Source organism: Cricetulus griseus, chromosome 10 (genome assembly GCF_003668045.3).
Source record: "Cricetulus griseus strain 17A/GY chromosome 10, alternate assembly CriGri-PICRH-1.0, whole genome shotgun sequence".
Taxonomy (NCBI): domain Eukaryota; kingdom Metazoa; phylum Chordata; class Mammalia; order Rodentia; family Cricetidae; genus Cricetulus; species Cricetulus griseus.
Genome location: NC_048603.1, coordinates 16,226,219 through 16,253,579, shown reverse-complemented (window position 1 = coordinate 16,253,579; position 27,361 = coordinate 16,226,219). Strand labels below are relative to the sequence as shown.

Here is a 27,361-nt window from a genome sequence, read left to right as displayed (position 1 = left end):
CTGAGTGAGTCCTTGTGGAGCTGTGAGGTGAGGAGGTCACGAGGACAAGAGGTGTGAGGCCCAAGGGCACTAAGCATTCCTTCCAGAAGAGGAAGCCGGAATGACCTGTCTCTGGTATCTTACACCCTAGCCTTCTCCTCCCCCAGATGCCATTCCCCCACATAGAGAACCGGCAGTGTTTTGGATCCAGGACCTAAACAGACCACCTAATATACCAAATTTGATGCTCTCAGGAATCCTATAAAAAAATGAAGATTATACACAACGTAGAGCCAAATCCTTCTAAGTATAAAATGCAACACGTACTTCCAGATAGTTCCCCTAAAAAGCATTTTTCATTTCCACAAATACAATCAGGGAAATGTAGCTATGCAGATCATAGGCCCTCAAGATACAAACTTGATTTTCAGTTTCCTAGAACCAGAGTAAACTGAAAACTAATCTATTACATGGGTCATATCTGCAAGAACCCAAGGGTGCTAAGACTTGCCAAGAAAAACTTTCAAATTTTCTTTGCAAATCAGGCTACGGAAGCTGCCTTAACAACAATCCCTACAATAGAAAGCTAGTCCTAGAGTGTACAGGCTTCAAGCTTAGCTGAAGACAACTCCTTCATGTGTAAAGAAAATGCTTTTAACAAAAGAATGATAGTTTTTCCTCACATAAATTCCTACCCAAGAGTACAGCCAGCTCTTAAGGGAAATCCTACTTGGGTTCTAGGAGAGTCTAATTCATTTTGGAAGACAACGCATTTGATTTTCAGTGAACAGACTCCCCTTTTATTTCTGCAAAACAACTCATGAAAATGAAACTGAAAAGGGCTGGAAGTTGATTCCAAGCTAATATCCATTTATATTATGCCAGGGACTTTGCTAAACATTTTATAGGTATTGGAACATTTGCTCATTGAAATTGAGGCATTATTACAAACTGATTTCTTTTTGAGATTTTCATTTTATGTGTTCAGGTGTTTGGCTTCCCTGTGTGTCTGGGCACTGCATGTGTTCAGTGCTCATGGAGGCCAGAAGAGGGTTTTGGATCCCTCATGATTGGCGTTAGACCATTGTGAGCTGCCATGTAGGTGCTGGGAATTGAACCCAGGTCCTCTGGAAGAGCAGCCAGTGCGCTTAACCATTGAGCTGTCTCTCCAGCTACAAATGCATTTAAACACTGTGTGGTTGAGTGGTTATTTTTGCCTAGGATAACAAATGAAGAACTGGGATTTGAACTCCGCGCATCTAACATCTTACATCAGGCTCCTTTTACTATCTTAATGCTTCTCCAACGTGCTGTCAAAGGGAAGCTGGTAAGGGAGAGATTAGGACGCATTAACACTTACAAAGCCACCAGGTAGCGCCTGTTGGCATGGCCACCAAGGCAAACAGACGCTACCTGCATCCTCGTAACTGGAAGACGCCTTCTTGGTAACACGGCTTGGTACCCACAATCCCTCTCCCCATAGAGAAAGGTTACTATTTGGGAAAATGTAGATTTTTTTCTCTCAATAGGAAAGACAAAAAAAAAAAAATAATCACTTCACACTGATCCTTAAGTTTTAAGGCTTGGTGACATAGTCTACACCCTAGAGCCAGGCAGCCTGTGTTTAGTACACGGTGTGGTCCAGTGAGAAGGCAGTTTGGAGATGGCCCATGGAAGCTTAGAGCGCACACTGGTATTTTAATCAGCCGTGACTTCGCTTAATCTCTCCATACTTCTTCTAGTCTTCCTTTGCTTTTCCAATAGGAAGAATATATATCTTGTGAAGTGCCCAATTAATACATGGAAAGGACAGGTCTTAATAGAGCTCGGACGTAGCTGACATTTGGTTGCTGTAGAGTCAACCTATAAATGATGAGTACAGCATACAGCATGAAACCTAATGTTCGGCACTTCCTATCCAGCCCACCAAGAAGCACCAAACTGAAGGTAAGGAGACATTTATGGTAACAAATGAAGCAATAATGAAAGATGAGGTCACAGTGTCAGCTGAGTCACACCACAGGCTTGGACGCCAGGAGGCCAAGTTCACTCAACTTGGTAGCCAGTATTCTGTGGGCAGAGACATGGGGAGTTTAACCAGGTGTCGAGAGCAGTGGTGGGGAGAAGGGTTGTGACAGGGTCCATTGTGAGGGAAGGGATGAGGTGGCCCTGTGGCTTCTCTTTAGAGTCTTTGTGATGACAAAAGCATTAGGGAAGGGAATGCTGAAGTCAAGTGTTCCTGAGGATATGGAAAAGGGGAAGTGGACTCACTCTTCGGGGCCCAAGACACCCTCACACACACCAGAGTCCCTGACTAAGACACGCCCAAGACACCCTTACACACCAGAGTTCCTGATTAAGAGTCACCCTTACACCCACCAGAGTCCCCGACAAAGACACGTCCAAGACACTCTTACACACACGGGAGTCCCCAACTAAGACACGCCCAAGACACCTTTACACATACCAGAGTCCCCGACTTAGACACATAGTGTTTCTTGGGCCCGGAATTCATCACATCAAAGAGCAAAGAAGCGCAATACTCTCTAGACCCAATTCCTAATCTCCTGTACCAAATAAAAGGATGCCTGACACTTCAAAATCACATTCTGATACAATATCTGATGAAGTGCCTATACCTCATAGTAACAGTTCAATAATTCCAAGTAGTTAAAGAATTCTACTCAGGATAGCAGCATTTTTGGAATTTAATCACCAACCTTTAACATTAAAATAGGAAAGACACAAAAATAGCATTTCTATTGAACATAAGTGTGTCAGTGATTTGGGAAGACTTCCTGTCACTAAGTTGAAAACATCCCATTAAGGTATTATATGATGTTTGTTGAGAAGTGACATAGCTGGGTAGAACATGGCTTCAAACCCCCGGATGTGACTCAGTAGAGAGCAGGAGAGACATAAAACCACACAGGTGACACTGGCCAGCCCAGCGTCAAACACTGTAAGGGTTCCGAATAACCGGTGTCATGCTCCTGGAATCCATTAAGTCTGTTCTGTTCTCCAGTTTTTGTGGGCTAAATTCACAGCCCATGTTTCGAACACAGAACTGCTGATGTTAAAATGAGCTGGGATAGTGGCGACGGTGCGGCATCTAAGTTCCTTAAATCAAACACAAAGCACTCTCACTCGCCACAAGGGACAAAGCCAGCTTCTGACTTGAAGACTCATCAGCCTCGTACAGGTGCTGTATACTTGCAATGGCTGTGAGGACAAGTATGCTTACTTATTTTTGGAGGTTCTCAGTGGGGAGGGTCAAATAAAAGGTTTCTTCCTAAATTCAAAAATAGCTACAGAAAATTCCCTTTCCTGAGTGCTGTGAATCATCAAGCTTAACTAGATTTAAAGCTTTCTTTCCCGGCTCATCATTCTTCAATGCTGCTTCTTCTTCTTCTTCTTTTTTTTTTTTTTTTTCCTTTTCAGAGTGCAGAATAACAAGGATGGGGTGGGGAGAAGACATGAAAACTTTAAGATATATCATGCTAAAATGTTTTGACTCATTTAACACAGCTTTAGGGTGAAATGATACCCATTGTTGCTCCTAATTCCCTTAAAATATATGTGTATGAGCCAGGTGTGGTGGCGCACAAACCTTCAGTCCCAGTGCTTGGGAGGCAGAGGCAGGCGGACCTCTGTGAGTTCAAGGCCACCGTGGTCTACAGAGCGAGTGCCAGGTGAGTCACGTCAGTCAGAGAAACCCTGTCTCAAAAAGTCAAAAACTGTATGTGTGTGGATGCCCATGAATGGATGTAGGTATAATAACAGGGTGTAAGAGCATCCACAAACAGTTAGAACACAGCAGGACTGAAAGGGAGCCCTTGACCTGACTCAGGCATCAGAGCAGCCCCACGCGGCTAACAGCCTCGCTTAGTCAGGTGGCCAGAGGCTGTCTTTGTTAGCTTCTGTCATTTCAAATAGGCATTGTTGCTTAGATGGTAGAAATTAGTCATCGGTTCCACCAGGTTTAGGTTGGCGACAGGAGAGACCATCAAGAGACGAGGCCTGGATAAAATGTGAGCTGATGAGCATGTCTGACGGTGCCAAGCGGATGGCTTTAGCCATCTCATTTCCAGTTTTGTAAATTATATATGCGATTCTACAATATACTATTTGGAAGGACTCAACAGAACAGAACCAGATGTCACTTCAAGGCATGACCTGGGCACAACGCTGTTTTAAAATGAGTGGAGGCTTTGGTGGCCTCCTTGTGTGGTCATGTCAGCCTCTAATGAACGCCACACTGTGCTGACCATTCGGACACCTCTTGCAGCCACTGGAGTTGTCGGCTGAAGTGAGTGTGATGTTTGTCAGAACTCCTTCCCTGTGGTGGGGCTGACAGGAGGGAGGCAGCCTGCCCGTGAGTGGTGGCTGGGTATGGGTTATGAGAGGGGTAACCCAGCTACATAAGGCTACTGAAGTGTCAGGGTCACCACTCATGAGCCATGCAGCCTGTCCTGCCCAACAGAGTCCAGGCCAGGAGCTTAAACAACAACAACAACAACAACAACAACAACAACAACAACAACAACAACAAAATACTAAGATGCAGTGTGGTGGGTGGCACAGTGGAATTTATTTGTCTTCATGATGTATATATAGTAATTAACACATAAAAGAGCACACACTCAAAATGGCCATGTGTAGTGCAGAAAAGGACTGGTCCCAGTTCAATTACACAAATGGTAATTCTGCTCAGAAATGTGTCTCTTTCTAGCTGAAATCTGTTTTTGTTTTTTTTTTTTTTTCAGGCCCCAAGGATGCACAATTTAGTACAAATGTTTTTACTGTTTTGTTATTGTCAGATACATGATGCTTATCAATTTCCAGGAAATAAATGAAATCGACAAAAAGCCCTGTGACAAAAGCATATTTCCGTAGAATAAATTTGATGAGATGACTGAGGACCAATACAGGAAATGTTAACAATTACATTGTCTTCTCAAGTTTCATCTTTTTAAAAATATTCCCCACATCTTTTTTTTTTTTTTTTTTTTTTTGGAGCAAGGATTCATTGATTTCTTTGGTTTCACATGGTATAATTCTGTTTGACCTATGTATATATAGCCTTGCTTGTACCAATATTAAAGTGAAAAATTAACACTTCAAAAGGTAGAGATGGAATTAAGACTTCAGTATAAAGATACCCAGTCCATCTGGACATTATTGCTCTTACGGCTTTGTTTCTACTGGAGATGAAGGAACGCATCCCTGCCTAACGTACAATTTAGTTGTGTGTCTGTCAGTGTGTCTGGACGTTTACCCAAACTATCCTGATCTTGTCTTTAAAAAACAAAAAGTGAAACTGCATAAATAAATAAGTCTACCTAAGGGTACAATAAATAGGCTTTTCCACAGGAACAGAGGATAGTGTGACATAAAGCCCTCCAGTACTGTGTGGTTAAGCGACAACTTTGGATTTCCAAAGTCTCCAAATAGAGCTTTAATTTAGATTGGTTTGGTTGCTGGCGTAGCAGCCGGCAGAAAGAGCCCATTTCTATTGTTTTTATCCTTTCTAACCGAAGCCAGAGTGGACACAACTCAAAGTCTAGCTTTGGGAATTTACCTGGCTGTGTACCATCATTAATTTTTGACTTTTGCAAACTTGTAGAACGTACATTTTGGGGATTAAAAAGCAGCACAGTCCCTTCAGTTCTCTTAGTGGCTTGGTCTCTGGTCATGCTGAGGCAGAGGACATTGGTCAGAAATTCTGCTGTCTCCTCTTCTTTGCGTCCATGGCATCCAGGATGGGCTGCCTCTTTGCACTGTATCTCTGGTGCAGTTCCTCTATCTCACGCTCCATCATGGGGTCCAGTGCTTTTAAACGCATCTGTAGTTCTTCTAAACTTAGATTTTTTAACTAGATGCAGAAAAAACAAAACAAATTAATGCTGTAAAATCATCCAAAATGTACTGAGGTCTAAAGAGCTTTAGAATAAATATTAAAGAAAGTTCTTTACACCCCTTAGAAGCATGGTTAACAATTAAAGTGGGAATTTTTTTCCCTGAAGAAGCCACAAGCTACATGCTGCAGGAACCATGAGTAAATCCACAGCAAAGCAATCAATGCCTCACTATTAGGGAAGACTGAATGATGAAAAAAAGTAAGATGAAGAAACCTGCTTGGAAAAGGCCCAGAGACAAATGTGCCACTGTCAGAAGCAGCTGTATGGGAGATGTTCTGGGGACCACTACAGGGTGCTGTAAAACCCAAGACCAACAGACCAAGAAGTGGGCCAGACTGTTCAGTCACCAGGTTTATCCTTTACCAAATGCCAAAAATTTCAGCTCATAAACAGAAAATTACATTACCCAGAATACTTTTACCCTGAGTGTTTTGACAAAATAGCATTGTGATACAAACAAACTGACCAACCAACTCAAAGCTGATTCAAGCTGCACAGTGTAAACTCTGCTCTGAGTGTGGCCATTCCTTACTGCTCTTCACTGTGACACCCGGAAAGGACAACTCCTCTGCTATACACAAGGACCTACAGAGCCCTGGGCTTAACTGAGTCTGTCTCTTTGTCAAATCAGGGAGCTAAGCGTCGTCTCCTGAGAAGCACAGTCAGCAATGTCATCAGGGCTACAGGATGCAGATGGAAGAGGTGAACATAGGTTTCTCTTACTGGCTGATGAATAAAGCTGTTCTGGCCAATGAACAGGCAGGATGTAGCCAGGCAGGAAGTATACGTGGGACTACCAACCAGACTAGGAGAATTCTGGGAAGAGGAAGACAGAGAGTGAGTCTCAAGAGAGACACCATGTAGCTGCAGAGGAAGAAAGAGACCTGGGCATCACCAGTAAGCCAAGACCATGTGGAGGTACAGATTAATAGAAATGTGTTAATAATTAAGAGAGAGCTAACTAATAAGAAGCCTGAGCCATCGGCCAAAGAGTTTATAATTAATATAAGCCTCTGTGTGTTTATTTGGGACTGAACGGCTGCAGGACTGAGCCGGACGGAAACTTCAGCCATCAGGATGCTCTATACTACACATCCACATAGTCAGCTTTTACCCTGTCAACATTTAAAACAAACTCTACCCTGAACCTCTAAGTGGGTAAAGGCACTTGCTGCCAAGCCTGATGGTGTGAGTTCGATACCTGGAACCCACATGGTGGCAGGAGAAAACCAAATCTTTTGTAGCCCTCTGACTGCCATGTTAAGTCTATGGCACACATATGCTTCCCAACTCCCAATTAATGTAAAAATCCCTAAAACTATGTCCTTTCTTATGACACTAATAGTGGAGTGTAGGTAGTTTTTAACAAAGAAGAAAGAGCCCTGTCATCATGTACTCCACACCTTGGTGGGAAAATAAGGAAAGAACTGTTTCACTGTCCGTAGGAAGCCTAGAGACGAGGAGGAAGAGTGAGCACTGAAGGGCTGATGGGATTCAGGCCAGCACAGCGTCACTTCATGACAAAGGCTACAGTGAGGTGTCTAAGCAGTCCCCATGGGATTTCCATGTGTTCCCTGTGGATAGCTTCTATTGCTTTCAGAACAGATCTGCCCCAGAAAGGAAGGAGTCCCACTGTGAAGTCCAAGGCACTCGGGGAACACACTCCCACAAGAGTAGGGGCCATACTGGTTCTTGACAGGGAAAGCATCTCATCAGTGCTGAGCCCCAGGGAAGAGGATGCCTTGCCTCGCTGAACTGATGGGTCTCTGAGGAAGAGGACTGTGTGGTGAGTACAGAAGAGGGCTGTGTGGTGAGTACAGGGAAGAGGGCTGTGTGGTAGGTGCAGGAGTTGAGGAAAGGCAGGTGTGTGTGCCCGAGAACCAGACAAAGCAGGTTTGAACTTGAAGCCAACGTTCTGGAGCAGAAACATTGTATGAAAGCATGAAGACTTAGCTTGAAAATGATAAAACCTGAAGCTCATTTTTTTTTAAAGATGGTAACTCTCTAGTTGTTTCATGAGTCAAAGCTAGAAAACACTCTTGTTACTGACTCACCCAAAATAGTAGGCTGAGATAGCATTTCTCACCGATCCTCCACTTTACCTATCATACCTGGCCCTGAGTGACTCCTGCTTTCCTGAGTCAAATTCACTCTCAGCCAAAAAAAGGTTCTGAGGATACCGAGAATGAGTCACCAGAGAAAGTTCCAAAAATACACCGGGAAAGAACAATGCTGTAGGAGGATGTTCAGCTCATGCCGAACACCTTACACCCTGTGGTGTGAGCAGCACTGGCCAGTGTGAAACCAGCCCTGCTGCGCTGCATGGGGCAGCACAAAATAACTTTCCTGGTTTTATTACTTTTTTATTTTCTAAAAGGAAGAATCTTTCTGCATAGTCTCAGGCTGGCCTTGTACACCTTAGGCTAGCCTCAAGCTGAGGATGCTCCTGCCTCAGTCTCCTGAACACCCAGGGGACCGAGCTTTTAAACTATGCTACAATTGGCATTTACATACCGTTCACAGTAGTATATGGTTTCCCCATTAATTTTAAAACTCGTCATTAATTACACATTTGTTCCATGCTTCTTTTCTGTTCTGTTAAATCACCGCGGGCATAAGATATTTGCACAGGAAGCTAAAAACTCTCTGAACACTGCTCTGAAGAGCCAGCATGGACACAGAGTCACACTTCTGAAGACAGATAGATGTACCCAGGAACATCTGTGGAGTCCAACTCTACCTCAGTCTTCTTCTTAAAAAGACATATTTTTATTACTGTAAGTTATGTATCTGCATGTGAGTGTGTGCCCAGGAGTTCCTGTGCCCTTGGAGGTCAGAGGCATCGGATGACCTGAGCTAGAGTTACTGGCAGTAGTGAGCCGGCTCAGGTAGCCCTGGGGACTGAACTCAGGTGCTGTACGAGAGTAGCAGGTGTGCCTACCTGCCCAGCCAGCTCTCCAGCTGCATTTCCGTGTTCTTAAGTCCAGCACACTTCAGTCTTTCCCATCTCTAAGTTCTACAGGACACAGTTTCAACAACAGAATTGGGCATTTCATTCCAGAAAGTGTTTTCTAACTAAGTTATTATGTCGGAGTTTCACGATCCTACTTCAGACAGCCTAATCTTTTTGTCTTTATTGACTGTCTACTTCTAGGACCAACCTAGCTCTCTGCCAAAAGCCATGGCATGCAAGTAGGCAGGATAAGCACGCAGGACTCAGAGGGCTTGGTCACCCTAAGGTCAGTGTGGCAACCCATCATGTAAAGCAAACAGCTACTCCAACTTTCCAATCTATTGCATGAAGACTCTCCTTGTGGACATCTTGTCCTTCCTTTACTAGGGGCAGACGACCAGTAGTTAGTTAATGTTAAATTATGGCAGTGAATTGAATTTAAGGAAAGCAGAAACATTCTCTTTTAACAGATTTTATGTTTTCAATGCATAAAATTTGTGAAGAACAGGCCTGTGGTGCTGGAGACCATTATCTGGCATTGCTAAGAAACCAGTGTTCCATTGTAAAGTAAATGAATAAGGCACCTAAGTATTCCTTGTTCCAGAGACACAGTTCTGTCTCACTTGGAACAGGGTATTTTACAGATGCAGTGTCTTCTGAAGTAGAGGACACTAGGTCTCAGAGAACCTTTCCTCTGTGACAAGTTGTCATTATTAACATATAAAATATATATAACACTAATCTGTGCTACATAACAATTCTCTCCTTCAGAAACCTTCACCTGAAAGCAACCTCACACTTCTTTTTCTGACATCACACGATATATATCCTTCTATGTCTATAGCAGGCCTGCTGATCTACTGAAACCTAGAGAGACTATTAAATAACCTTACGAAGCATTATACCAAGATGCTGATGGAAACCTGATGGAAGACAGGGCATGGGTAGGGGCAAAGTGCAGCCTGCTCATTTTTCCTGTTGTTATTTTTTTTTTTTTTTGTTAAAGTCTGAATTTTGGATTGGAGGTGTGTATGGCAGGGGTTCTAGAAAATGACTTCTGCATAATTTGCAGTTAGTTATGTCCTCAGGTAAGGCTGCCAGGGAACTTTAGAGAATTCCTTTATTAAAATATTTATTTAGATTTCCTGTAGACTAAGCATAGAGACAACAAAATGAATAAAATACTTCTCACAAGTTGCAATCTAGCTGGCAGGGAAGGACCACACAGAGAACGAGCTCACTGGTGTGTGAGAAAGCCAGAAACAGGGTAACAAAGCAAGTAAGCCCGACAAAGAGAAACACACATGATACACACAACTGTGTGTCATGCTGGAAACATGGCAAGCAAGCCCAACAAAGAGAAACACACATGATAGACAACTGTGGGTCATGCTGGAAACAGGGCAAGCAAGCCCAACAAAGAGAAACACACATGATACACAACTGTGTGTCATGCTGGAAACAGGGCAAGCAAGCCCAACAAAGAGAAACACACACGATATACAACTGTGGGTCATGCTGGAAACAGGGCAAGCAAGCCCAACAAAGAGAAACACACATGATACACAACTGTGTGTCATGCTGGAAACAGGGCAAGCAAGCCCAACAAAGAAAAACACACATGATACACAACTGTGTGTCATCTTTGGGGGTGTCGAGCGGACTGCTGAGAGTTAAGAAGGAAACACAAGATGCGAGGGGAGGGGAGGGTTGGCTACGGTTCTTAAGTGTTACTATGCATTTCCCATGAGATGATCACATATGGAGTTTAGAACTATCCCTGAAACAGCAAGTGCAGACGTGGGTTGTCATGGGGCAGAAGAGGTGGCAGGAAGACCTGTCGTCAGGCTGCTGGGAAGCTGAGGGTGAGGCAGCACCAGGGGACTGAGAAACCACAATTGAATTGGCAGGTCACCTTTGCTGACAATGGGCGGGGTTTGGTATCGTCAGTAAGGCGGGGAAGTGAGTTTGAGGTATGAAGAAGGCATCAAGGTGGAACCACTAGACAGGGATTGTCTACTTAGGGCCTGGGAAGCAGGAGGGAGTCAGTAGCATTTAAGAAAGAACCTAAGCCCACAATGGAGGAAGACTATATGGGAAATGGATATTCTTATGATCCTATGATCTACATATGGTATACAGTATGATCTACATACAGTGTGCAACAGAAGAGTACCCACCTATGTATGATCTACATAGGGTGTACAACAGAAGGGTACCCATGTATGATCTACATAGACTGTACAACAGAACAACACACACACTTTGGTGTTTGTAGACAGAGGCTTTGCCAGTCAACTTTCAGTCATGGTGACAAAAATCCCTGAGAAAGACAAATTAGGGGGAAGGATACATAATTATTTTGGCTCATGGTTTATAGCCTGTGGTTCCTGGTCACTCTGGCTCACGGTTTAGAAGCTGCAATTCCTGGCAACTGGGTTGTTTCTGCACCTGTGGTGATGAAGAATCGTATAGGGGAGGCACTGTGGAGGGAATCTGCTCTCCTCACTGTGGACGGAATCTGCTCTCCTCACTGTGGACAGAAAGCAGAGAGATGGAGGAGACCAGGGCCAGGACAACCCTCCAAACACACCTGCTGTGCCTCCCTCCTCTAATGGATCCTGCCTCCCAACAGCTGTCACCTATAACTAATCAATCGGGGGTGAGATGTACTAACGACATCAGAGGGAAACAGATTCCTGAAATCGGGTAAATCGAATTGTATGGTGTTCAGGGTTGTTACAAGTTACTGCTAACGACAAAGCCATTTGTTGAACAGAAGCTCAAAGTTATGCATTAAACTTTCAGGGTTAGCAGGGACCTCAGAGATCTGATCTAACTCATGGAGTAGAGGAAACAGAGCTGGTCTGGACAAGGTTACACTCTGGTCAACGGCGGGGCAGCCCTCCCATTCTGTCGTGTTGGTGGCTGACACTCAGTTACTGTATTGTTCATTCTGTGGGAGAAATTTCTCTTTTTACCCTTCCCCCCTTCTCCCTCTCTCTACTGGCATGCCTCAAGTACAGGACCTTTCTCCTGCCTGCGCCCCAAGGAAACGAGAGCCCACAAACCAGCTGTGACCATTTAATTTCGGAGCAGGGATTACTCAGTGCAGTCTTAAGGTATGCATTTCTGGCCCACCAGATCTCAAACATTTCAAGTAACATTTTGTACTCTTCATTAAAACCTAACAGATTTTCCTGGGTGGTTTTACAATGGGAGACAAATGAAGAGAAGGCGGAAGAGAGCAGAAACATGCTCAAGGCTTCCATCAAAGGTCAAGTACCTTTATGCCACAAGTGTAAATTAAGTATCTGATACGAAATTTCATTGGATATTTGGTTGTTTCCAAGTAGCAAGAGTTTTTCCAACAGGCTCACTAGGGAGTTAAAGCCATGACTTCATTGCCACTGGGAAATTCTTAGGGTCTTCAAGCCAAGCTGAACTGTCCAGGGATGTCTACAGAGGACAGCCTCCTACAGAGCATCTGAAACCGGTAAACAGACCCACAGGGTGGGGAGAGCTGCCCTTTACTCAGGCTTCAGGTTAGCTGGCTAGTTTGCTTCTGTTTTAAATGAGACTTTCAGGAAAAGCCCGAGACTTTTGACAACAACAGACAGAAGGGCACATAGACATCTGCTCATAAATTAAATAAAAATGTCAGAAGTATTTTCAAATAGAAGCAACATTCTGTTTGAAAATTGGTGGTTTGATGTACAACAAACTTGTCCAGTGACAAAAGCCCTAGGTTCTCACATCTCATGCAGGAGATGACCTGCACATCGAAATCCAAAGTATTCCATTTCTCAGTATCTTAAAAAGAAAACCCAAGCTATGTGAGCTAATGGTTTCGGTTGTTGACACTTCGTAAGTCAACGCTACAAACAACTCAGTGATGTCAAAGTTGAGATGGAAAATCAGGCTACTAATTAATCCTATTGATAATTCTGACAGTTTAAACTTGAAGCAATTAGGATTAGTCCTGAATATCAGAAAACCTGAACGGTTACTGACTGCTGACCAGGGACTTAAACTGGAACTTTAAGTTACACAGTTATTTTACTATCCAATCTAAAATATCACATGTAAGCAAGTAGCAAGACTGAATTACTTTCTAAAATAGTTTTAACCCTCTTGGAGAGAAAAATCCTTGGGGTTTTATGTTGTACTTTGTCAAACATATTTCTTTTTTCTTTCCTTTTTCTTTCTCTCTCTCTTTTTTTCCAAGACAGGGTTTCTCTGTATTGCTTTGGAGCCTGTCCTAGAACTCACAGAGATCCGCCTGCCTCTGTCCCCCAAGTGCTGGGATTAAAGGCATGGGCCACCACTGCCTGGCTGTCAAACATATTTCTAATTACTGGAGATATTCATGAAAGTCTTAATCAAAAACAAGCAACGGATACAGGAGTATAAAGATTTAAAAAACGTATTCATTTATTTATTTGGCATATGTATGAGTGTGTGGTGGCCAGAAGACACCTTGCTGGAGTTAGTTCTCTCCTACCATTCTGGTCCTGGGGCCTGAACTCAGGCAGTGACGCTTGTAGCACAGGACTTTACCCACTGAGTCACCTTGCCAGCTCAATTACAAAGTTTTTAAATGTATGAATGTGGTAACGTTTCAAGCTTAATGGGTTTACGAATTGTTGGCATAATCATTATGTCAGAATAAATGAGACACTACTACAATGAAGCAAACAGTCTTGCATGTAAATAAATGTTAACACATTTAGTCAAACAGTCCATCAAGAAAATACTGTATGAGGTTTATTGTGTTTACTGGGAAACAAACTCTTCCTAGCAACTGTTTAAACGAATCTCACAGATGCTGCAGACATTATTAGTGGCCTGTGATTAAAAAAACATGGATTGCTAATACTGTATCCTGACTCATCTATTTTCCCATCTGCTAGCAATTCTGCTGATATGAACGACCGACAGAATAGCTGACAACAATAATTTCCTACGGCAATTTCAATGCAGAATTGCCTATAGCATTTTGTAAGATTTACCCACGCATGCCTCAGACTGTTCCGGGTTGTTTGTGGCCTGGAGCAATGTGCTCTTTTTCACCTTACTGTTCCATTTTAGCTCAAATTCTTCTTTCACAGAGAATCTGGTTTGGTTTTACAAACACTACACACAATCTGCCACACGTATTTTCTTAAAGGAAACAGACGAAAGCCGGGCAAACACAGGTGAGCCCACCCGTCCACTCAGACAAGTAAGGGGTGGGGATGAATCTGCAAGGACACTTGGAGTGTAGCAAGTGGTCCCTAAGGTCAGGCATTTGAAGCATCAGTATACTTGTTTTTTCTTTAATAGCTTGTTTCCTAGCACTGAGAACATAGGAAATTTGACATCAATGTGACTCGACAGCCAGGGTGGTGCTGCACGCCTTTAATCCCAGCACCCTGGAAGCAGAGGCTGGAGGATCTCTGTGTTTGAGGCCAGCCTGGTCTACAGATCATTTCAGGATAGCGGATTTTAGGCAGAGAAGGGAACCACTGGAGATAGAAAGCTGGTGAAGATGTAATCGAACAATGGGCCACGCTCCAGCCACAGCAAGCAACAGGACGTGCCAGCTTCAGCCACATGGTTCTGGCTTTAGAGTCAAGGATAGAAGAAAGGAGTTGTGGAATCTTCCTCCGCAATTAAGGAAAGCCACTGAGGCTAGGCATGTGTCAGGGGTGTCTCTGCATGGAGGCCTAGAGAGGCCATTGTGTGCAGCTGTGAAGGAGAAGGCTGAATTGCCTTGGACTCCCAAGATGTTAGAGATGCCACAGACATGGGATGGACACTGCTGAGGAGAGCTGCTAATAAGGAGTGGAACCAGCCCCAGAGAAAGAAGTGTTGCAGTCAACAAACCTGGAGAGTTGGAGTTCTGAATGAAGGGCGCTTTGACATCAGGCATGGAGATGCAGAATCTGGAGTTTGCCTAGCTGGTTTTCAGTCTTGCCTTGGTCTAGTGTTTCCTCACTATTTTCCTTTCCTCCCTTTTGGGATGGTGATGTATATCCTGTGCCACTGTATGTTGGAAGTATGTGATCTGTTTTTTTATTTTGATTTTATAGGGGACTGCAGTTAAGAGGTTGCATGCATCTCAGAAGAGACTTTGGACTTTTAGACACTGCTGAGACTGTGAGACTATGGAACTAAATGCATTTCTGTATTACAATATCACTGTAAGTCTATGGGGGCCAGGGACTGGAATGTGGTGGTTTGGGAAAAAATGGCCCCCCAAAGGGAGATGCACTAATGGGAGGTGTGGCCTTGTTGGAGGAAGTGTGTCACTGGGGTTGGGCTTTGAGGTCTCAGATGCTCAAGCCCAGGCCCAGTGTCTCAGTCTCTTCCTGCTGCCTGCTGATCTGGATTTAGATCTTAAATGTGTGGGCATTTACGATCTAAGCTCCTTCTCCAGCACCACGTCTGCCTGCACGCTGCCATGCTTCCTGCCGTGATGACAACGGACTAAACATCTGAACTGTAAGCCAGGCCCCAGTTAAATGTTTTTCTTTATGAGAGTTGACATAGTCATAGTGTCTCTTACAGCAGTGGAAACCCTAAGACATAGGGAAACATTTCTTTAAAAACAAAACAAAACAAAAAACCACAATTCTCCCTTTTCTTCCCAGGTTATACCTAGGGAAGTATTTTTCTTAATGTATTCTAGCCACAACTGGTCTAATGAAGTGGCTATGCTTTCCACTTGACCAGCTGTTCAGTAAGACAAATATTTCTCTACATAGCTGCTTGAGATGGATTCCATATTTTACCAATGGAAGTAGGATCCGAGGACATTTGTAATGGGAGGTGTCTCCTTCACACACAGCAGGGCTTTGTTCAGATGCCCAGGGATTGGTCTGGTGCTGTGTGGGGCCTGAATGAAGCAGACGGATTACAGACTGATGAGCTGCATCAGACTGGCTTGTTCTGGAAAGATCTTGGCCACACATTTAAGAAAGGGATGACGGAATTGGAGCTGCACTGACACCATTTCTTGCCCTGATTCTCAGTTTCTGGTGCTGTCTGCTAAGAATAATCGGGAACATGATTCAAACACAACTGAGCTCTTACAACATGCAGTAAGAACCTTTAATGTTCCAGGTCCAGGAACGTTATTCCAGGACAATAAAGACTGAGTCACTAAAAACCAAATGGTTATTACAATTTTCTGCATACATACGGGCAGATAAAAAAAAAAGTATTAGCTTTGATATCTTATTTTAGCAACTTTGACTAACACTTTCAAAAGTTTAAAACAGAAAGGTATAAACAGGCAATTGCCAAGTGATCATATGTTCACATTAAACATTTACCAATATGAAAGATAACTGTTATGAAAGACTACAACTAACATAGAAAGACAGTGTGCAGGTGGGTGAGACGGCCCCTTCAAGTAATTAAGCTTTTACATTTTTTGTTGTAGTTTCGTTTTAGTTTTTTGAGATGGAGTTTTTCTGTGTAGCCCCAGCTGTTTCTGTGTAGCCTCGGCTGTCCTGGAACTCTCTGTAGACCAGACTAGTCTCAAACTCTGAGATCCACCTGCCTCTGTCTCCCAAGTGTTGAGACTAAAGGTGTGAGCCACCATGCTTGATAGCTTTTAAATTTTAACTGTTAAGTTTAAGCTTTTAATATCCCTAACTGATTCTGCGGCCACATGACAGAGTGCCTGCCCAGCTGAGAAAGGCAGCTCCTGTGGGAAATGAAACAAATAGGGCTGTTGGTCCCGGCAAAGGCAAAGGCCCTGCCACCCTGTACCCAGTAGTGTTTTGACTGGTACAATGTGGGCCTCATGGGAGGCTTATTGGGAAATCTTCATCAGTGAAAACCCAAAAAGTCATGTTATTATTTGCCTTCCTTATTGTTTGCATCTGGTTCTTCTCCTTCCTCCTTTATTCCCAAACATTACTTAGCAAAGGGACATTTACCAGAGGCTAGCCCTAGGAAACCTACCCTGCAGCCACGAGTGTCTGGTGTTGGGACTAAGCCTAGAACAGTGTCTGTCTTTCTTTCTTTCTTTCTTTCTTTCTTTCTTTCTTTCTTTCTTTCTTTCTTCCTTTCTTCCTTTTCTTTCGTAGGTCTTCTGGACACAGTGTTCTTACACACAGCATCTACTAGAGAGGAGATATTCCACTACAATAGGAGACAGCTTTCTTTACAAGTTGGGGACCCCTGCTGTGGACACTAGTGACAATTTTACAGCAACAGAAAGTCCTCTGTGGTGTTATGTTATACATCTATTAATAAAACGGTACATGTGTGGCATCAAGAAGGTGAATTTGTGCATGGCTGGCAGTTCACCAACTGAGCCATCTTCCCGGCCCTGAAAGGGGGGAGGATTTGTGAAGGAAAACAGACTGTCTTGGAGAAATCAAGGCATTTTGAGCACACTTCATGGCTTTCATCTTGGACAGCTGCACACATTTATTACACATTTATTTTATGCTCATGTTGATAACAAAGCGCATCATTATTTTAGACACATGGCTTCTACCAGGCGTGCTGACGATGCCATCACCTAACACAATGGGAGAAGCACAATGGGCATGGCTCTTACTCAGATCACCAATGGGGCCATTAGTAGAATTTCCTGCTGCAGTGACATCACAATACTGATTACGATCATTTAAGATCTCCATAGCATAAATATGGAAAAATTCTCTTTACTCAGGAAAATTACTTTATAATTAAAAAGACAAAAATCAGGAAACTGATATTGTGATGGATAACTTCTTTTGGATAATGTTTAACCATGAAGCAACACCTAGAAATAAATAGAACCCCAATATACTAGTTCTGGAGTATGAGAACAGACAGTTCTTTTAAAACACAATTTATATGATTAAACACATAAAAAATCAAATAAAAACACCAATGATCATCATTGCTATTTGCCACACAAGCTTAGAAAATAAAATTTCCCAGTAAGGAATTACTTTAGCACTCTATGGCTAAAACAGAACAAGTTTCCCAGCTATTAACAGACAATGTAGATTCAATTAAAACTCCAGGAAGATGCCCAGGTGTGGACAGGAGGGCTCTTATGAAAATGTTCAATACATGAAACCTGTGCCTGGTTAGTGTAACAAGTCTTGGGAAGACCTAACCACTGACTGACCAGCGCTGCAGGTGGCAACGCCCTCCCTTGCTCCTTTACCATCCTTTGTCTAAGCACAGGGTCAGGACTGGGGAGATGGCTCGGCGGGAAGATGCCATGCAAGCATGAGGGCAAGTTCAGGTCCTCATTATCCGTGTCCAAGCTGGGTGCTGTAGTCTCAGCGCTGGATGGGGGACACGGAACTCACAGAATGGCTGATCTGTGGAGCTGACTGGCCAGCCAGTCTAGCTGAATTGGTGAGTTGTAGGTTCAGGGCGAGATGCTGTTACAAAAAAATTAAGAGAATGACCCAGGAAAATACCCAGCACGGACCTCTGGCCCGACAGGCATAAACACATGAGCACATGCACCTTACACATGTACACAGGACCATATACAAATGAATAGATGCTCATAGATGCTATCAATGCAAGGTCAGGGAAGGCATAAAGAGAGACCAAGGGAATGTGAAGTAGCTATTGCCACCTTAGATATGGTCCTGTGAGTGAGGCACTGGCTGTCACAGGTAACCTTTCAGTGTTCTGGTCTGGGGCAGGGAAACAGGGTTTGTGAACTGAATCACCTCACGTAAGATAACCCGCGTGCACACATCACCAAGAGGGCAAGAAAGGAACTTGCCGATGTCACCACAATGCAGTGCTTGGAATATACGTTAAGGGGGCATTTCCCCCTTAGTTCACCATGGTAAGTGAGCAGGCTACAAAGACTTTACTGGTTTTCAATGAAAAAAGCATGGTGAGAAGGGCAAAACTTAAATATTCTAATTTTCAAAATGTCAATTCCCTCAGTAGAGCACATGACATTGTAGAATTCACCTCTAGTATTATTACCTTGTAAAATGAGTGCCTCCCCAGATGTCCCCAGGAGCTGGCAGTACCAGGGCAGCACCAAGCTGCCACACTTTCCGAGGAAGCCAGGCTCTGGCCAGATCTGCCCTGGAGCCAGACACCTGCTTTCTGAGTGGCTTCACACAGAGTAGCCAATCTCACTCTGCATCTACATATTGGGACGCTAGGGGGCTGTGGTTGTGAGCGGGGTCAGAATCTGGGGTCTGGCTTGAATAATGCACATTAATATGAAGTAGCTTTACCAGCAAATCTCTACATTTTATTTTACAGGGTGAAATTTCAGCTCACTCTTTAAAAAGCTCATTCTAACAAGGATTAAAGGGGAAAAGGCATCTTTAATTACTAAGCAAATGAAAGCCATGCTGTTGGTTTACCTCCGGTGGAAAAAATAATAAAATAGCTATGCAACTGTTAAATTCAATGTATTCTTGAGGAACTTTCCATATATTGTTGCCAGTGGCTGATACATGCTGTTGCTTAAAGAATAGCTTATGCAACCTATAATTATTCTGAAACTATTTGGTATTTCAGGACAATATCATGCTATTCCCAATCCTGAGGCCTAGCGGTAAGTGCCTGGCACCTGGCTAGACTAGCAGAAGCAGCTTTTGGCAGGAGTACCGTGAAGAACGTGCTCCGTGCCTTTCTAGTTCAGAAGAGGCACCAAACTGAAACAGATACATTAAGTCTGCAGAGAACTCGTCTTTAGACAGAATCATTTTCCTCAAGCTGGTTCACACGCACTGTCCTTGAGGACGTACGTCAGTGTTTTACCGTCTTCGGTCGGGGACATCCAGATGACCAACTGTTCCAGCTACTGCTCTTCCAGGCAGGGTGCAGGGTCTATGGAAGCTCCCATCACACCAGCCCGCCAACGCCAGCCGCAGCACTCCCAGCTGTGTTACTACCCATCTCACCTCCCAGCGCTCACTGCAAGGCGGGTTGGTAGGCTGTCCTACCCCACAGGCCACATTCACTGTGATGCCCGGCAGCTGCACTGGACTGTACAGCTCGGAAAAAGGAAGGACTCGAAAACATGGAGACAGCATGGATTCGGGTGACTGCCTTCTGATTCCTCAGTCCGCCACAACAGTTCTCCAAGGTTCCCAGTGTCCTATAGGACGAATTATAACAAGTGCTACTGAAGAGGGGGTGTGACTTGCCCGGGTGAAGGCAGTGGGCTCCCCTTGCCCTGGCAAATCTCGGCTCTGAGAGTGACTCCTCAGTAGGTAATGGGCTTCTTACTCACCTCAGAGAACGTAAATGGTGGACAGTTGGTAACTATTTAGTGAAAGGTTCTAAGAAAATTAGGAGCAGGTCAAAAGGGGTAATCAAACACTGCAACATTAGCTCACTGTACAGTGACTTCTGAGTTGGCAGTCCTGACAGGGCGTGGTCAGGTTAGCTCAGGTTAGCTCAGGAGGTACAGGTGTTTGTGAAGGACGGGATACTTGCAGCTGATCACTGGCCCTTGAGAAGTCAGGAAGATGGGCACTTTCAGATCTATAGTTTGTGGAGCTGAAGACCATGGAGCCACTGAGCTCCCAGATGTGAACAGTGCCATTTACTGAAGCCCCCTCTCACAAGGACAAGGTTTCATTTGCCTCCATGAGAGCACTAGGTCTTTGGCTACTCAGCACCCTCTGGTGGCCACATTTGGTGCTGCACATTTTCTACTTTTTAGAGAGGCCTGCTCTTTCTTTCTTTCTTTCCTTCCTTCCTTCCTTCCTTCCTTCCTTCCTTCCTTCCTTCCTTCCTTCCTTCCTTCCTTCCCTCCCTCCCTCCCTCCCTCCCTCCATTTCTTTCTCTTTAAAATGTCACCCTTAATTTTTTATTTAGCATTGCATGTTTTAAAAATCTTTTCTAGACAAGGAAGTAAACTACGGATGGGTTGACTTGACCGCTAGAGAATAAGGTGTTTCAACACTGTGGAGAGAAAGCGTTCCCCTGAAGGTGTTAGACACCCCACGAGGAAACCAAGTGAGTGAGAACGCCTGGTCAGCACTTTTTCCAGGCTAACTCTACAGAGAATATTCCCGTATATGGGTTCACATTGTTATGGATAAAACTGTGCATAAAACACAGTAGCCCCATGAATCAACTGCTTCCCTCGGCAGACACCGTCTGTCATCTCATGTGAGAGGCCACACTTCTGTGAGAAGGTAAAAGAGCATCACTGTCTCAGAGTTTTAACTTTCAGGGGCCTGGAGGTAGCTCGGCAGTAACGGGCACTGGCTGCTCTTTCAGGGGACCCGGGTTCCATTCCCAGCACCCATAGGACAGCTTATACTTCAGTTCCAGAGGAACCCACACCCTCTTCTGGCCCCGACAGGCACTGCACACATGTGATGCACAGACAGACACGAGGGCCAAGCAAGTGTGCACATAAAATAATCTTTAGAAACGTAAACTTCTCAAGAACTTTAGTTATTAAAAGGTACAGCCAGCATCTGAACGTAAGGTCAGCTTAAAAACTTGGACATATTGTTTACAGACCACAATAAATTCTTCCAAAGTAGAGGGTTTCATAAAGACTGTAAGTTAGGTTCAGTTTATTCAGAGTGTCAGTGGCTCCTAAAAAAAAAGACACAAAAGGAGCCCCCCCCCCCCCCCGCCCCCGCGGCTTGTTCTTCCCAGTGTCTATTCACATAAACCCACAGGGGGCAGAGGAGCTTCTCTGCCGTAAACTCTTAGGTCTCTTGCTTTTGGACCATGGTGTCTTCACGTCACTTTATAGCTTGACTAGCATGTCCATATGCATCCTATCAGATGGCCACGGGCAGGTGAGACTAATGAAGATCAGGATGATTAAGTAGCTTCCAGAGTCATAACTCAATATGCTCAAATGTTCAGTTAGCCTGGTCTATAGTCTTTCTGAGGTGGGGACAGGGTCTCACTAAATAGCCCAGCCTGACCTTGAACTTGCAGCAATACTCCTGTCTCAACCTCTGCCTGCTGGAATTAAGCAGGAGACACCATGCCTAGTTGGGACTGTAGTTTCTATGCTGTTCTACGAAGAATGACTTTTTAAAAAACAAACCCAAAGAATTTTATTTTTGCTAGAAAATTCAGTTTTACTTTATTTTTGCTTTAACTACAATAAATAATTTTAAATTAATCAGTGTTGCTGAACTAGCAAGAACACACATAAGGAGGCAATAAAATCAGAAAGTGAAAACTCACAGAAAACAGAGTAAGAACAAGTGTGTATTATAAAACCCACATTGAGTTGGCAAAATGGTCTAAACACTGTAAGATTAAATCAATGACCACACAAAGCACTTAGCATTTTTATAATTCTTTAATTTTGTAAAGTGCTTTCAAAACTTTATTATTCTTTTATAATTCCTAGGAGACCACAGGGTGACACAGCCTTTTGCACGACTGAGAGCATTCCAAAAGGAAGATGAAAATAACCCATTGCCTAGCACAAAGGGAGACATCGCGTGACTCTCACCATAACACAAAGCTCCGATTCCTCCTAAATATGAAGTGACATCACTTACATGTGTGTCCCACCCATGTGCTATGCCCCCCCCCCCCCCGTCACCTGACCACTGCCTTACTGCGGAATTCTTCTCTAGAGCAGAAACTTAACTACAGTCTTTTTTCTGTGCACTATCCAGCTCTCTAATTTATCTTCTACATCAACAAGATATGCCCTTCAATGTCCCATTTTAAATAAACACTTCAGGAAAACAGGGACTGGAGAGAAGTCTTGGAGGTTGAGATCACTGGCTGAACTTCTATTCCCAGCACCCATGTGGTGGCTCACAGATGTCGGTAAGCGTGTTCCAGGGGATCCCGTGCCCTCTTCGGGCTTCCATGGCACTGAGCATAGTGGTGTACAGGTATACTCACAGCAAAAACACTTGTAGACTTAAAATAATCAATAACTTAAAAATTTTTTAAAAGAAAACTAATTATAAGGCTGGGTGTGGCTAGTATACACTGATAATTCTGGCACTCTAGAGTCTGAGGCATAAGTGCACATGAAAAGCCAGTCTGTGCTATTTAATGAGACCCTGAATCAATCAATCAATCAATCAATCAATCAATCAATCAATCAATCAATCAACTCTGCCTTGACTCTCACCTACCTTTCCAAGTGCCATAATACTGTCTTTTCTTTTAGAATGTCAAATTTCTCTGTATGGGGGAACCGTCTCTCCCTCTAAACAGGCAATCACCTTTGCTCTCCGTCCCTGCTGGTTCTTTGTTTCTATCTCTCTTGACCTGAAAGTGGAACTTAGACTCTGTCTGCGTACCCTTCTTGAAAACTCCTGACTCCCACAAACCTTGCTTGGTCTTTGGCCAGTCCTCGGTCTTATTCACTGGTTGCTATTTCTCAACTCCTTAGAGCTGGAACTAGTTCACCGCCCCTGCACCTCCCAGGCATGCTCATGCACACGCTCAGCTAAGTGCGACTTCTCTGACAACTCACTTCCTAGTTCCGGCGCTTAGCAATTCTCTCAGTCTGCCACACTCAGCAGGCCCCAGACCTTCCAACCATTTGTCTATGAGGCTTTCCTATTTTCTAAGTGGTTCCTTGACCATTTTAAAAAAGATTTATTTTTACTATTTAAAATTGTGAGAGTATGCGTGTGAGCATGCTTGTATGTTGTGTGTGTGCATGTGTGTGTGTGTGTGTGTGTGTGTGTGTGTGTGTGTGTAGCACAGATGGTCACTAGGCCACAGAGATAAGAGCCCCATGGAACTAAACTCTTGGAAGAGCAGTCAAGTGCTTAAACCGCCCAGTGCCTCCCCCTCCTCAGACTCTTGACTACTCTTTTTGCCAAGAACCTGCCGTGTTTAAAAACTGCAATGCTCACCCCCCCCCCACCTACTGATGGATCCCAGTGTGTGAGCCTCTCTTTATCTCATTCACCACCTCCCATTCCAGACATTCTTAGCTCAAGCTGCCTATTTCCATAGTTTGCTAGCCAGCTTCCTTCCTCCCGTTGCTTCCCTCCAGTTCATTCTCTAAACAGTAGCTAACCAGAATTACTATTAAAACAAAAAACAAAACAAGCTGAGCCCCATAGCATCCCCTTAACTAGCTCTTCACTGCCGGTAACACCCTAACACGGTCTTGCACAGATGCCTGCATGCTTAGGTCTGCAGCTCACAACAACATGCTTGTGTTTTCATTGTCACAGTTTTTCTTTTAGTTCTTTGTATTCATTGAGTTCCTGCTACCTTGAGCTGGCAGATAAATGTTCCAAGACTTAAGGGGTTAGAATTAGTGACTACATGCCTTTCCTTAATGTAAATGTATTTACTACCTTGGCTCCAAGTTGTTGATAACATTCTCTTTGCATTTTACTGCTAGAATCAAGGCCTGCACCTTCAGGCCTGGCTTCTGTTATTTCCGAGAAAAATGTTTTGTTTCTCCCAGACACTGAAAAGTCCAAATTATTTAACAGTCCATATTTTATTATTTTGTTAATACTTAGATATATTTTTAAAAAAATTATGTGTATGGGTTTGTGCTTTTGTGTGCAGTGGTCCCCAGAGGCCAGAAGATGGCATCAACCCCCCAGAGCTGGAGTCACACACAGGACACTGTGAGTGCTCTCTGCACACTATGAGCGCTCGGAACCAAGTTAGGGTATTCTGTAAACGCAGCCGTTCTATTAACTGTGGAACCATCCCTCCAGCCTCCATTTTATTTATTTATCTTTTAAAGAGCTGACTATAACGGCAAAAGCAGAAGTCACTGTTCTAGTAACAGTGGATGCTAACTGCACTGTACAACACCATCCTCTGTGACGTCAGTAATCCCTTAATTTATTAGTTACATTTCTTACAAACATGATTCTTTTGATCAATTTGTTAGCATTGGTCACCATCACCATGCATTTAAAGATATTAAAAAGCAATCCCATATTAATCACTAGAGATTTTACTTTGGAGTTTTCTAAAAATCCAAGTGTACTTACAGAAATGCCTCACTCTGTGTCAGCACACTTCTAAAGCTTCCCCAGGAACCACTGCTCATGTGGTTGATGTCTTAATGCCGGGTGGAAACCAGACACTTCGAAGGCCTTCTCTGCTGACTCCCAAGTGGTACCACATAAATGGCTCCTACTTAACTCTGATTTTCTCAGTTGACTTTATCATCATCCAATACAGTAAACAGAGCTGTTCTAGTTCACTTCAACTGAATCATTTAGTACTTACTACTATAAGGGCTATATAGCATTAAATATACTTCAGGAAAAAGACAGAAAAAACACCAGGACTTGACTGCTAATACAACATATATTGATACTGAAGTATAAATTAAATGTTTTGATTCAAGCCATTAGGGGAAAAAGCTTAATGTTCCACACATATTCAACACAATAACACCCTCTGTTTTACCCAGATAATGTGTGAAAAGCAGGGTGTGGAGGGAAAGGGAGAAGAACTGTGTAGTGATTTTCTTGCAGGAATGGAAACCTGGAGAACCTCAGCTACCACAGGGAGCTTTACTGGCCTGTGGACCCTAATATCAGGCAGACTTGGGTCTGAGTATAAATGAAGCAGTAGGGTAGGTGACGAAAGGTCCAAGGTAATTAGTAGGTGCAATCAGAATTGTAAAGGGCACTGACATGAGGTCATTGCAACAGAGTTATACTTTATACTTATCAGCAGTTTTAAAGGGCTATGGGTTAATGTTCTGGTTGTGTGGCCCTCTTGTAACTAGGACCCTCATTCAAATAGAAAAGGGAAAATCGATTCCAGGTGGAAGCCATGTTGCCTGACCCCCGCCCCAAGTTGAGAACTGACAATCACAAAACCAGCAAACAAGAGCCAAACACATGAGCAGATTTTAGTGTTGCAATAAAACAAATGTACCACAAAACTGTGGCATTTTTAATGACATGAATAATAGATACCAGACAAGTGATAATTATTTATAATTGATTTTATCTTAAAAATAATCACAGGCAAAATTATTTTATAGTCAACCCAAAATATTTTCATATTCTCATTTACAAATTAATTCACCCTCAATGATTTTCTCTACAACTTTGCATGGTTTAATACTTCCATACCAGAAACTTCAGAGCACGCCACGCCCACATGTACCATTCTGGCACACTGCTCTGCGCTAAGGACACTTGACAACAGAAGTACAAGATCACTCTGGCATTCCTCCTTAGAAGATCAACTTCCTGAAGGAAAAATAATCCCCTTCCCCATATCAGAAGGAGAGCACCATTCTTGGGACAGAGGGACGTCTCACAAAGCGACCACGGTGACCGACTTCAGCATGGTCGTTTTCTGCCCAGGCTCCTCTCTACTCGGATCCATTTGCCTTGTGCTGTTTTCATACATTTACTACTCCTTTTGGGTCTTCCACTCTTCATGAAGGCTCACGATACATTACATCAATTGCATGCTCTCTCCTTGAACTATCTATCTATGGCCATGCAATTCTTAGCTGAAAAGTCCCAATGGGGCTAGGTTTGACCCCTTGTGCAACACAAACCAATCCTTCAACAGAGACACATCTTAATCCCACTTTCTGGAAACCAAGTGCTCTTCTGAAAGCTGCACCAAGGACAAGTTTTCAGAGACCTCTTTTCCATCAACCTCATGCCAGGCTCCTCACCACTGGCAGTTCTTTTGGCACTCTCATCTCCGTCACCTCTGTAGCTAAGAAACCAACCCTGGAGAGGTTTGGGGAGTCACAGTATAAAGTTGCAATGGCTAGCTTAACACAACCATACCAGAGTGACCCTAATGAAAGCAAGGGACGGGGTTGGGGTGGACAGAACGATGGACAGCTGGACTAAAGAAAAGGCTCCAGAAGTGTGTGTCAGGGTTTTATAATCTTGGCCATGGTGACATTTGGGACTCAGTAATACTTTGCTGTGGGTGACAATGCACTTTGCAGGAGGTGATCTGTATCCTGGCTTCTACTCACAAGATGTCAGTAGCAGCCCCCAAGTTGAGACAACCAAAAATGTGTTGAGACATTTTACCAAATGGCCTTGGGAGGACAAAAATTACTCCTAGTAGAAGAACACATGGTATTCTTTAGGGTTTTGGGTACAAAGAGTAGAAAAAGAAATTAAAGTGAGCCAAAAACCTGAATTTGGTCATGTGTGGAAGCAGTTGGGGCTCTTGGTTACAGCCTGCATTTAAACGTCAATAAATGGAGTTTCAGAGTGAACATGGGCACAGGAGCACTGGAGTCAGAGATGAGAAAGAAACCAGTGAAGAGCCTCTAGCAGAAGAAAAATAGTCTTCCGGGGCACACACCCAAGTTTCTACCTTTATATCCCCGTGAGCAGCTCTGAACTGAGACAAGGGTAGAAACGCTTCTCACTGAAGAGCACAGCTGCTCCTCTGGCTACAGCAAGCCTCCCAGGAAGCTGGAAATGTGATCTACTCTTGAAGAAGACGGCAACCCAGATATAAGACTAGAAATCAGCTATACTGACGTCCAGCCAGGTGAGGGAAAATATGCTCATAATAAATGAAAATATGGGAAACCTCAGCATGGAAATAGAGATTTTTAGAACTGAAAAATTAAACATCATAA

At 43.6% G+C, this 27,361-nt stretch overlaps 1 protein-coding gene across 6 annotated transcripts in view; it reads right to left on the bottom strand.

Moving 5' to 3' along the window:
* Window positions 1-4,550: 4,550 nt before the first annotated feature.
* Window positions 4,551-27,361, bottom strand: part of Stk3 (serine/threonine kinase 3) — a 193,438-nt gene continuing 170,627 nt past the window's right edge. For 2 of the 6 annotated variants that reach the window (XM_027431515.2, XM_027431520.2), the window contains one exon: window positions 4,551-5,854. In XM_027431515.2, coding sequence (XP_027287316.1) covers window positions 5,696-5,854 — 159 coding nt within the window. In that variant the 3' untranslated portion in view covers window positions 4,551-5,695. Of the gene's footprint in view, window positions 5,855-19,734; window positions 19,937-27,361 lie in introns of those variants that run through there. The other 4 variants (XM_027431514.2, XM_027431519.2, XM_027431517.2 and 1 more) reach the window with 3 other exon arrangements.